A 12,866-nucleotide genomic window follows, 5' to 3' on the forward strand; every position below is an offset into this window, starting at 1 on the left:
AGATGCTTCAAATGTGAATTGGATTTTCAAATCAAGATCTAATTGGATTTATATACTGCCACCTGTTAAGTTTTTGAAGTTCCTATAGTCATTCTTTCCTGTTTCTTATTAGTGTGCAGAATGGGTGAGTTCTGTAGATGGTACCACCTCTTAGATCTATCCGCTTGAGTCTTTATGGGATTACAATTGTTCCTGCTTTCCTCACATGGACAACTGCTTGAAATAGAATTCATTTAAACTTTTTCCTAAGATAAAGCAGTTGAGGGCGGGGGTTGAGTGACAGTATGTATCTGAGAATTCTGAGCGCCAGGGTTCTGTTGTCAACAGTCTGCTTTTGTATGTATTGAGCAGAGGACTGTAGGACACGGTGAGTGGCATTGGCCTGCTTTCCATCCTCTTTCAGAGCTATATTCCTTCTGTTGATAGTACATAGGGGACATTACTTTTCTGAGATGGCTTTCCTTATTTCCACAGTGCTTTCATGAACTGGGATCCTTCTACCATGTCACCACCTGTTCCTGACCCAATTCACCAAATACCAGAAAAAACCCTATCAGCAGATTGCATTCCCCAGGCTACTGCTTACCCTCCAAGAACAGGTTGCCGGGGCAGGAACAGCCTCCATCCACCAGGCTGGAGGCACTATCCTGCCAGGGGAGCCTCAACCAGGAAGGGAGTCTCTACCCAAGGCACCTGTCTCACTGTGAGCCATGAGTCTGTCAGTAGCCAGGAAATTGAGTTATTGAGTAAGCAGTCCTGTCAGATGTCTTCCCAGGGCCTAGCAACTAAAAAGCTAAAGTCAAGAGATGGTTCAACGACCCACACCCCTGCTGCACAGACCAGAAGGGCTAAGAGACTAGAAGCCGCTGGCAACACACAAACTGGATGGCAAAAAGAGGGGAGCTGTGGAACCTACAAGGCTCCCAAGGAAACCACTGCCCACTCTACTTATCTCAGTGGAGCCGAGCAAGCAGCTGGGCATGGGAAAGTAATTACGACTTTTCAGACAGAATCCAAACCAACACCTCCAAGCAAGGCATCAAAAAAACATCAGAGGGTGTTGGCAGCTAGGGCCAGAGATATTGCCAAAAAGTTCTCTCGTTCACCTCATGGCATTTCTTTAAAAAGACAACCTAACACAGGGGATCCAGACGCGCTGGCCTTCTGCACAGATTCCAGACCTATAAGGGATTGTGTAAGAGAGAAGGACAATGATTTATCTGACAATGATAGCAGTTACTCAGTGGATTCTCTCTCTTATGTCTATGCCAAAGTCCCAAAGGAGCGGCTGAAGCCAGAGGACCTTCAGGGAACATGGCATCTTCCAGCTCGAGAGAACTCTGAAAGTGACATTAGTCAAATATCTGAGGATTCACTTGTTGAGAAAGGGTACCACAGTCCCTCAGAAGACTCAGGGGATGAACATTCCACCATGAACCATGGGCATTCAATTTCAGTCTCTGTGAGACACCTCCTGAAGCCCTCAGACAGTACCTTATGTGGTCAAGCACAAAGGAGCTTTTCCCTGGACAGCCTGACTGATGCTGAAGAACTGGGAGAAGATAGGCAAGAGGAACCTTTCCTTGGTTCTTCTGATGAGATGCCTACAGAGACTTTTTGGCACCTGCACAAGGCCGCCCTACCTGCAGTAGACCAGGAGGCAACATGCATGCCTAGCCCTATCAAGCACAGAACAGGAGTCAGGCCTAATGCCTTCCTGACAAAGAGCAATTCATTTTACCTTGATCCTGAGTTCCAGCCCCACTGTGAGCAGCCCGAGTCAGAAATGGAGGCAAGCTATTCTGAACAAGCCAACTCTCTCCAAGGCATGCAGCTTACAAGAGAGAGCCCCCTGGTATCTGTGGATTCCTGGTTCTCTTGTGACTCTAAGGTCAATCCCAGCAGCCCCTCAGCGACTGTGCATTCTTTATGTCCAAGTCCTGATGTACATGAAATTCAGCCCCGTGAAGAGATGCCTAGGCACAGGCTAAATATCGAAGAAGTAAAGCCACCAGGTACAGTCCTGTCACCTAGCTACAAACTGCCCCAAGGCAGTACTAAGCCACCCTGTAGTTCAGGTTTGTACATAACCTCTGCTTCTGATATATCCAAGCCCTCAGTTTGTGGAAGTCAAAGGTTCCTTCAGCCAGGAGCTGATGGTGTCTTCCGGGACAAAGAAATTCCTGACATGACCTACCACGGCATCTCTGAAGAGTCACACAATTCTGACACATCAAGTGTGCTGGCTCCCTCTGCCACTTCACTGGCTCATGAAGGTAGTATTCATGAGAAGGACTGGGCTTCCCTTCAGCAGAAGTATCTCCTTGAACTCTCTAATTCTGTTTTGGAAGCTGTGGGAGAGCCCAGGCCAGCTTTCTCCTGCCTGGAGGAAGAGTCTAGCTCCCTAGCTGAAGCTTCTGATAAAGTAGATACTCAGTTGCCAGTTGACCCTGGGGTATCTAAAAATTTAGATTTCAGCTACTTTCCAGTCCACATATCAAAAATCAGACACTTAAGAGCAGAGAAAGAGCATGACAGTTTGAGTGGCAACTTAGAAAGTGCTTCTGATCTCTTGAGTGCCATCGAGAAAGGGAGTTACAATGGGGCAAACTCGGCAGACCTAGAATCACTGACTTCTGGATCTATAAATGCACAGACCTGTATAGCAGGAAATAAGACACCAAATTATGTGACAGAAGCATGGGAAGTCAAACAGACCAGCTTGGGAGGGTGCCTTCAGGGTAGCAGGAACCCTGGGCTGATAACTTCCTCTGGGCAGTATTTCTTCCAGAAGAAGGCTTTTCACAATCGTGATATCTTACCTACCAAAGCAGACCACTGGCCCCAAGATGGGACTCTTCTCGAAAAAAGCACTGTTGTTCAGCCAAGACTAAGTCACAACAGCTGTCAGCAGCCACTGCTGGAGGAGAAGGCAGATTCTCAGCAGCATGCGAAGGAAGCAGATGGAACACATACAGATGCTTCTTGTACTTTCCCGTCAGGTCCAGAGCTCTTCCTGCACTCTGCTCCCTGGAGTCCTTTCCCATCCTCTCTACAGCCACCTTCCTTGGAAACATTTTATGTAACCAAAAGCAGGGATGCCCTGACAGAAACTGCCTTAGAGATTCCAGCCTGCAGGGAAGCCTGGGTGCCATCCCCACCCCCCAGGGAAGCCTGGGGCTTTGGTCATAGCTATCGGGTCCTCCAGAAAGCTAACTGGAGGAATAACTTACCCAAGTTGTCACAAGGCCAGAATTCTAAGACTGACGAGTCTCAGCAGTTGACAAGGAGGCCAACTCTTCTGAAGATGGAAGTCACTGAAGAACTGGAGCAATGCTCTAGAAATACGAGAAAGGAAGGAAACCACGATTCTGCTTACTGTTTTTTTGCTCAGAACAGACATCATCTCCCTTCTACCAGCCTCAAAGTTTGTGAATGTGGAAATCAACTTGAAATTTTAAATAAAAAGTACAGCTTCTCAGTCCACGAGGAAGGAGGAGAGGCCTCTGCCTGGCATCACTGCAGTGTCGCCTTTGACAGGTCTGAGTCAAAGACTTTGCTCTTCATCTGTGATTCCAAGGCAAGTGGGGAAGAACAGAGCCCACTCCCACCACAGATCCAGGCCTGTGCTGTTCACAGCCAGTCTTCATCTGGAGCCAGGTCTGACTTCATTGGTAAGATCACCAATTTAGACCTGGAGAAGGTCCTACCTGAGGAAACTGCTCTTCCTTTGACGTTCAGATCGCTGCACAGTCGAGTAAGCAGCCCGGAGATCATGACAGGAGGTGGGAGCCCACCTCACAGGTGGGAAGGGAGGAATGAAATAGTGCTTCCCAGGGAGGTGATTGCCAAAGACATCCAAGAAGAGTTTAGTCTTCCAGGAACCCAGTACACCTGTGAAAGGTGCCATCTAGCCATGTGCTCTCAGGAAAGAAAAGCTAGAGAATGCAAGGTTCATGGGCAATCCCAAGAAATAAAGTCCAAAGAAGAACCTTTGGGAGAGAGACAGAATAAGAGAGTTAACAGTGCCGACGAAATGGCTAGGCTGATCAGGAGTGTAATGCAGCTGGAAACTGACATCTTAGAAATTGAATCCAAGCAGAAGCAGCAGCTTCATGTTTCTCAAATGCCAAGTACAGAGTTTATGCTCCAGGACCGCCAGGACCAGGAGAGGGCTGACCATGGTCTGATGCCAGGAAGTTCTGGAAAACATCCATTCTTTGAGAGTCAGCCATCTTTTCCAATACAGGTTGAGGATGGTATCTTTGGAGACAGTGAAGCTAGGGAAATGGAGGGTAACAATGCTATCAGTAATGCCCAGGTTCAGAAAAGCATAGGAAGCCCCTTTAGGTCAAGGGGACATGCACAAAAGGGGAAGTCTGAGAGTGAACACTCACACCCACCACCTGGAGTAGATGGGCATGCAAGGGACATGTGTGATTCTTTGGAGAAGGACATAGCTCTCAGAGAGCCTAGCAACATTTCAAAGAGAATGAACGTGTTAGCCAGTGCTCTGCCATTGCAGCCCATTGTAAAGAGCTCTCCTGAGAAGGATGGCGAGCTGTTAAAAGCATCATCAGACTTCCAAGACCGGGCTTGGACCTTGGAAAGTTTCAAGGAAACAGAGACTATGGGAAGTGTTCAGGAAAGCCAAACTGTTGAACTCCCAAGTGATTCAGAGTTGGAGGATGCAAAAGCTCACAGGAGAGTTGAAGAACTGGCCATGGAAAAGGGGGGACAGCTGCAAGAGACTTCGGTCTCACTGACCCAAAAACTTCCAACTCCAAGCCAGGATTGTAAGGATACATTTTTCATCCAGGAAACTGTCTCCCCGTTCCATAATCAGACAGGCTTCTCTGCAACTCTTCCTGATAGAGAACTGAGTGGTACCCAACCCTTGGATTTTCCAAGCTTACCAAGAAGCTGTTTGCATGCCTCTGATACTAGAGGCATCTCTTCAGTTGAGTACATGTTAGAGCCTACAATGTTGAAAATTAATAGAAGTTCCTTGGCAACTGGAGTAGGGCATCAGGATTACAGTGGAGGAGCCAGAAGCAGTAGCCCACAGGGAAGTGGTATAGAGGATGCTTCAGCTGCACACACTGCCTGGTGTGAATCTGTGACGCCCACAGTTATGAGAGCTAATGATCAGTCACTTATACCAGAGAGCGTTCTACTAGAGACAGAGGACTGGATAACAGGAAGCACTAGCTCCCAAGAAGACCAGAGAGGGAACTTCAGAGTCACTTCAACAGGCTTGACTATCCAGGAAGATTTGGGTTCTGAATCTGAGGCAACTGTACAAAAAGAAATAAACAGTTCCTTGGACAGCGTCTCAAGGCAGGCTGAAAAGAGGGTCAGTTTCCTCCTACAGGAAGATAGTGACCAGGGTGAGGAGGAAAGGCAGACGGAAGAGAAGTCCGATCAGCAGTCTGCTAGCTCAACATCCTTGTCTCTACCGAGGGTGCCAGATCCAGAGCCTCCGCTGCTACCTGACTCCTCTATACATGCATCCATATGTCTGGCTATCTTGGCAGAGATCAGACAGGCAAAAGCACAGAGGAAGCAGCTTAATGACTTTGTGACAGTCCTTCCTTATGAGACTTCACAAGAAGGGTGTTTTTCTGAGGCTGCTGGTAGGCCTCTGGAGCAAATGGTTAAGTTAGGGTGGGGAAGCACCAGGAATGGAAATGAAGCCCGAGGACTGCATATGGCATCTCCAGCTGCTGTGTCTGCAGACCTCTTGGATGCTGAGAAGGAAGTGCAAGCCGTGCCTCCCAGTGCAGGGAACTTTCAGCATCTGCCCAGCCCTGAAACTGACAGAGGACCAGGGCATCATTTGCTGGCTTCCTCTCACATAATCCCAGGTCTAGAAAAAAGACATTGTACTAGAGAGTCAAGACAGTTTTGTGGAGCAAGTGGATGGTCTGAGTCTTCTGAAGTCATGGAGACAAAGAAAGAAACATCCAGAACATTGTCCTTTGTTGATCCTTCGGCCTCAGACAGGCTTCTTTCTATATCAGCTGTAGAGCAGGATGGGAGGGTGGGATCAGAGAAAGTGTCTGTCTTACCTTTTCAAACTTCTTGTGATGATCCTGGCAGGATTCTGCATGGGCAAAGCCAGTTAGCTTCATGGAAAACTGCAGAGGGCATATCCTTTGGTAGTCAGGACAGCATCCCAGAGTATCAGGAACCTAGACGTCTAGATTGTACATGTGGAGGAGGCTCAGTTAAAATCTTAGTGACCACACAGGAAGGAAAAGCAGTCCATTATGAATGTCAGTCTGTGATCTGTCATGTTGATAATTCTGCAGGCCTTTTAGGGCCCAAGAAAGACTATGTCCAGTGCTCAGATGCTTCTACTGGCTTAGAAGAAATTAAGGCAAGTCCAACGCCATGTGCTGTTCAACCAGGGGCTCCTAAAAAGGCTGAAGCAGAAGCTCACATGTATCATCCTGTCCAGTGGAGAAATGTTGACTCTGACCTGGCAGAAGCCCATGGAGCTGACAACAAGAATCCAAGGTCAACTCCACTTGTAGGTCAGATCCCTAGCCTGCATCTTAGTGGAGTTAGAAAAGAGGCGCCATGTCTGTGCCCAAAAGAGTGCCTTGTCTTAGAGGGGAGAACTAGAGTCAGCAGGCCACTTGACTCATCTTATGAGGAGGAAGAGAACAGAATGATTTCTCAACTAAATGGTTCTCAACCTACTGCTGTTCTTGCCTGCTGCTCCCATGCCTCCACTCTGCCGTGTTATAGAGACAGTGTCCTTAGGAAAGGAACTCCCCAGGCTGCTCCACATCCTGTCCACTCACCTTCCATAGTTCCATATAGGGACTGTGAAGTGGACAGAACAGTAGAGAGATTTCCCAAGCATGAGCATGTTAATGTAGAACCTGGGTCTGTAGACAACAGCGTCCCCAACCCATCCACTGCAGCTGCTGTCTCCTCTCCAGCTCAACGCTGCTATTCCCTATCCACCTCAGAAGTGAAGGCAAATGGCCTCACCCATGTAGCTGCTGGTGGAAGGTCAGTTGAAGGTTCTGAGGAAAACATTTCAGGGAAGACCAGCATTGCCCCTAAGGATGTTTATACAACCAATCCTGCAGGAACACACTCTGAGCCACTGAGGACTTGGAAGGATAACTCTGTAGGGGAGAATGCACAGGTCTCTCAATCCAAGCCAGAACCTCCTGTAGTGACTCAGGGACCACATACCCTGAATTTAAATGAAGGATCTGTTGATGGTACACTGGTAATAGCAGCTCAGTATGGACATTTAGAAAATACTACCAGACACTGCTCAGGAAAGACACAACCTTCCACTGAGGTCAGAGGTCACAGCTGCGTGGGTCCTCAAGCCAATTTTATACATAGGTTAAAACACACCTGCCATCCTCAAATTGAGACTTCGTGGGAGGAAGAAGAGCAACAAAGAGAGCAAGCTTCAGGAGGTGGCAAAGACCATGCCCAGGTCAGAAATCTAACATCTTCAAATGAAGGTGGCTTTGATGGCTGTCATACTAGAGATAGTGAAAGAGAGGAGATAGTTGTAACCAAGTCTCCTGTGTCCCAGACTTTGTTTTCAGACCTTGCAGGCTCAGCTTCTCTGCCCTTGGGGCAAATTGGAACATCACAGCCTGCTGCCCCGACTCCTGGTCAACTCTACTCTGGAAGGGAACAGCTGGCTCTCCGCCCCAGGCACGCACTCCCTGTGATTGCAGTCTTCTCTGGCACTAAGCATTCCAGGTACTCCCCTAGACCTCAGTTCTCTGTGATCAGCTCATCTCGATCTCTTCAAGAATTAAATTTGAGTGTGGAGTCTCCTTCCCTGACAGATGAGGATGCACAGGGGCCAAAGAGATTGTGGAGCCCCCTTCTCAGGGGCCATTCCTTAGAAAATCCATTGCCAACATCTCCAAAGACTCAGGGTTGCAATCAGAAAGCTTCTTGTAACTTGAACAATAGCCCCACTGAACACGAGCCCCTGAAACCTGTCATTCCTCCTTATCCAACATCATCTATTGTGTCATGTATGCCAACCCCTGATTTCATGACTAACTGGATGCCTGGTACTTTGGAACAGGCCCATCAAGGAAAGACAGATAAACTGAGTGTCCAGGGTATGCCAGAGAACTGTCATTCTCAGGTGGACAAAGAAGTACTGCACTTTGGTTCTAGTGACATAAATTCCTCTGTCCTGCCCTGGTGTCCACAGGGACCTGTGCGTATTGGCTGGAAGCAGTATGTGTTTGGAAGTGCAGTTGACTCTTGTAACCAGAAACCCCAATGCCTAATACCATCAAATATGGCTCAGTGTTCCAGCATGGATAGTGCCCTGGACGACAAGAGATCCCCATTTCATTCCCATGTAAGCACTGACGCCAAAACTGGGGATCAGTCAAACATGCACAACAATATTGAGAGTGATCAAAGTTCAAAGGAAGACTGGGAAATAGGGAGTTCCTCATTTGCCATGGAGAAGCCCCATATCTTGACTAGATCTGAAGGAGTTGCCTCAGCTTGGGATCCTGACACGAGACCTCCATTCGAGGGTTCTTCTGAGAGGAGAGGCTGTCTGAAGAGTGAGTGGCCTCTGGCTGGAGGGAGTGCCACAGCTGCAGTAGATAAGATCATACTGCTTCGCCCATCTGAGACAGGCTGTGCTGTGGGGCAGGCCAGGATGAATACCTTTGAGCAGGGAACACAGACCCTAGGCAGCAGGCTCCACGGGAGTTGCACCGATATCTCTGCTCAGTCTGATGCCAGGACAATGTCAGACTCTGAACTGGCCTCCTGGACCAGCATGCACAACCTTTCTCTCCACCTCTCACAGCTTCTGCACAGCACTTCTGAGCTGCTTGGGAGTCTCTCTCAGCCAAATGTAGTCCCAAAGGAGCAGAACATCAAGAGTGACTCCCCAGATGAGGCCCCACAGGCCCTCATGATGGACGGTTCTACTCAGACCACTGTTGATGAGGGTATCCAGACAGACCTGGCCTTACCTCCTCTGCCCTTCCAGGCCCAAGATGTCAAGCCTCAGGAAGTCAGTGTAATCCTTGAAGTGATGGACTCAGGTATCGCCACCATGGTTCAAGAAAAGGGAGATGTCCCAGAAGTGTTTGAGAAGAAAGGGGCAGAGGAAACAGAATCCCCAGATCCCCATGAAGGAAGTCCCCACTATAAGCTACAGAGCCCTCCTGTGCCCTCATCACACTTGAAGTTTCAGAAAGCCCATCTTGGGCAGAACCTCCCTTTTGTGAGCCCCCCAGCTTCTACTGATGTTTCCTCACCTGCCAGCCTGCAGCCAGAGGAATCTTCCATGGTGGTCAACAGTTCCAGCATCTCCCATCACTCAGGGCTCTTAGTTGGTACTTCAGAGTTCACCCAGGAGCCTAGTACCCAGAAGAACATGGGCCCCTCGAGTGCCGTGCTGGTGGACAGGGCTTCCTCTCCAATCCTTACATTTAGTGCCAGCACCCAGGAGTTGAGCAACCCCTTAGCCTGTGTGACTCTATCAGCTCCCTCAGCTCATCCTCTTGAAGACTTCCAGGAGATTAACGTCAGCCCTGACCTTGCTGTTGGTAACTCAAGACCTTCAATGGATAATTCTCAAGCCACTAATGAGTCTGGTGTCTCTCGGAGAGTTAGGTCTCTGGATGGAGAAGGCAAGAGCCCCTTAGAAAAGTGTCCTGAGAAATTAGTTCTTGATTCTAGCCCCCCATGCTGCTCACAGCAGAACTCTAGTCTCCAAGTTAGTGTCTTAGGGCAGGCCCTTCAGCAGCTTCAGCCCACGAGCAGCACTGGAGACCCAAGCAGACTGCCATCTCCTCCTCCAAGACACAGGAGCCTGAAATTAGATGACAGCTTTGTGCCTGAGAGGGTGGCTTCCATGGAGCATGGTCCACAGGACAGCAGGAGGCCAAGTCAGTGGCAGGACAGGATAGCAAATGGGGATGAGAGCTCAGTGTCTATAGTGGAGCCACAGCCCAGCCTGGATCTATCTTCTTCATGGCGAGGTCTTCAGCCCCTGAGCCCTTGTCCCATCTCTGATGCTACAGGGCTTCAAAGGCCTACTGTAGAGTCACTTCAGGCCTGCCAACCTGTGGGGCTGCTCTGCCCTAGTTCACATGTGTGTGTGTCCTCTGATCTCCAGCATCACAGCCTGAGGGACCTCCCAGTTCATAACAAGTTTGATAACTGGTATAGAGTTCAGGATAAGTCTTGTAGAGGGCTGCATGTCAGTGAGAATCTAGGGGTCAGGTGTGATTCCAGTTCTGCAGACCAAACACAAAGGCCCCTGCAACCTCCTGACGACTACAGCCAGGATCCTGAGTGGCTCCGATTGGAGCACATCCCTTTGCAAGTTGGGGTCCAGAAACCCTCACTCAGTGTGGAACTCACAGAAGCAAAGCTGCACCGTGGCTTTGGGGAGACAGATGCCCTGCTGAAGGTGCTGCAGAGTGGGACAGGGGAGGTGCTTACTCCTCAAAAACCTGCTGTGCCCTCTTGGGAGAAGCCCTACACCAGGTAAGGGTCCTGGACCTGGAGGGTGAGGGTGGGCAAGGTAAGGCAGGGCCTTAGGAAACTTAACAGTAAGATGTTAGCTCTGCCCTTGCTCCCCTCAGGGATCTTCAGGGTGAAGGCCATGTAGTACTAGCTTCAGTGAATCAATCACATTTTGTCTCAGGCAGAAAAAGACCATAGAGACCCTCAGGAGAGAGAGGGCTGAGCGACTTCATAACTTCCGTCGAACACGAAGCCTCAGTCCCCAGAAACAACTCGGCTTCCTGCCCAACAAGGATCTCCCCACCTGGGAATTTGACTTGCCCAGCAGACGCCGAGAATACCTGCAGCAGCTGAGGAAGGATGTCGTAGAGACCACTAGGTAAGTATGAATCTAGAGCCCACTTCCTGCAGGCTCTGTGGGGAAAGGGACTAGAATTTGAACATCTCAGAGGCTTTTCCAGGTTTCTGGATAAACTGAGGTAGATGTGGAAGTCTAGGGCAAATGGAAATAGGATGTATAAAAGGGAATGGGGTATAGCTGTGCAGAAGATGAACAGAGAGAAATCATGAGAATGCATTAGACAAAAGGGACTCATATGTTATGCAAGTCTGTGTGCCTAGGTCTTAGAATGGCTCGTTCCTCTCTTTCTAGAAACCTCCTAAGAACATAAAATGATGACTTTGTAGACAGCAGGAGGTTTGCTGAGCCTGCTAGGGTGGGCAGGACCATACTTTATGCACCCATCATGTTAGAACATCTTCCCCCTCTGTATACTTCCCCAGGATCCCAGAACCAGCGTCGAGATCAGCCAACCTACCCTCCGACATTGAGCTGATGCTTAGAGACTATCATCAAGCCCGTGAGGAGGCCAAAGTGGAGATTGCCCAGGCTCGAGATCGGCTCAGGGAGCGGACCGAACAAGAAAAGCAGAGAATCCGCCAGCAGATCATCTCCCAGCTGTTGAAGGTGAGGAATGAAGTGATCTTCTGCCTTAAGAGAGGCCTGAAACCTGGGCCAGATCTTAGACTCTGGCAGCTCTGATGGAGATCCACTTGGACAGTGGGCTTCCAGCCCAAAGCTGGGCTCCTATTCCCTTTACATGCTCATCAGACCATATTTGACACAGGCCAGAATGTGGGAGGAAGAGGCTTCCGTGTGGAGTCAGGGATGTGGGGCAGCAGGAGAGTGGTGGCTTCTGGGAAGTAGGCAGGAGGTTCTAGGAAGAGTGGTGGTTAGCTGTGGAGGTGAGAGGGAAGGTCAGAGGAGAGAGTATGGTAGCGAGGGTGTATCATCAGAAGCTAGTTTTATCTGTCTTCTTCCCAGGAAGAGGAAAAACTACAAACTCTAGCCAACTCTAGCTCCCTGTGCACCAGCTCCAGTGGTAGCCTGTCTTCTGGCATCACATCTGGTTACAACAGCAGCCCAGCCTTCTCGGGCCACCCCCAGTCCCTAGAGGTCAAGGTGAGTGGACAGACATCAGGAAGTTTCTGAGATGTAAGTATGTGTAGGACCTGTGTCTTCTGCAGGTCTCCACTGAGCCCTTCCCATATGCCTTCCTCTCCTTTAATCTTGCATTTCTGTGTGTTTGCTTTATTTATAGTTATGCTTATGTATTTGTTTCTGTGTATACACGTGAGTACTGGTGCTCACAGCAGCCAAAGGCATCAGATCCCCCTGGAGCTGGAGCTACAGGTAGTTGTGAGCTGTAATGTGGGTGCTGGAAAAGGAACCTGGGTAGTATACAGCAAGGCATGGTGGTGCAGGCTTTTGATTTTAGCACTCAGGAGGTAGAGGCAGGTGGATCTCTGCAAGTTTAAGGCCAAATGGATCTACATTGTAAGATCCAGGACAGACAGAACTATATACTTCTTGTTTTGAGACCCTGTCTCAAAACAAGAACAAAAACCAAAAAGTCAGCAAACAAACAAAACAGTACATGTTCAGTTTTATTTACTTTTGTTGTTGTTATTTCTTTTTAAAAAGATTTTTATTATTGGGATGGAGAAATGGCTCAGTGGTTAAGAGCTCTGGCTGCTCTTTCAGAAGTCCTGAGTTCAATTCCTACCAACCACATGGAAGCTCACAACCATCTGTAAAGAGATCTAGTGCCCTCTTCTGACATGTAGGCAGAACACTGTATACATAATAAATAAATAAATCTTTAAAAATTTATTTATTTATTTTTTGGATTTTTCGAGACAGGGTTTCTCTGTAGCTTTTGGTTCCTGTCCTGGAACTAGCTCTTGTAGACCAGGCTGGCCTCAAACTCACAGAGATCCGCCTGCCTCTGCCTCCCGAGTGCTGGGATTAAAGGCGTGCGCCACCACCGCCTGGCTAAAAATATATTTATTTTGAGACA

At 48.8% G+C, this 12,866-nt stretch overlaps 1 protein-coding gene across 1 annotated transcript in view; it reads left to right on the forward strand.

Annotated features, from left to right (window-relative positions):
* Positions 1 to 12,866, forward strand: part of Stard9 (StAR related lipid transfer domain containing 9) — an 83,396-nt gene that overhangs the window by 59,644 nt on the left and 10,886 nt on the right. The window contains exons 23-26 of the mRNA XM_075961898.1: positions 475 to 10,527; positions 10,688 to 10,885; positions 11,290 to 11,473; positions 11,831 to 11,968. Coding sequence (XP_075818013.1) covers positions 475 to 10,527; positions 10,688 to 10,885; positions 11,290 to 11,473; positions 11,831 to 11,968 — 10,573 coding nt within the window. The remainder of the gene's footprint in view (positions 1 to 474; positions 10,528 to 10,687; positions 10,886 to 11,289; positions 11,474 to 11,830; positions 11,969 to 12,866) is intronic.

Source organism: Microtus pennsylvanicus, chromosome 2 (assembly GCF_037038515.1).
Source record: "Microtus pennsylvanicus isolate mMicPen1 chromosome 2, mMicPen1.hap1, whole genome shotgun sequence".
Taxonomy (NCBI): domain Eukaryota; kingdom Metazoa; phylum Chordata; class Mammalia; order Rodentia; family Cricetidae; genus Microtus; species Microtus pennsylvanicus.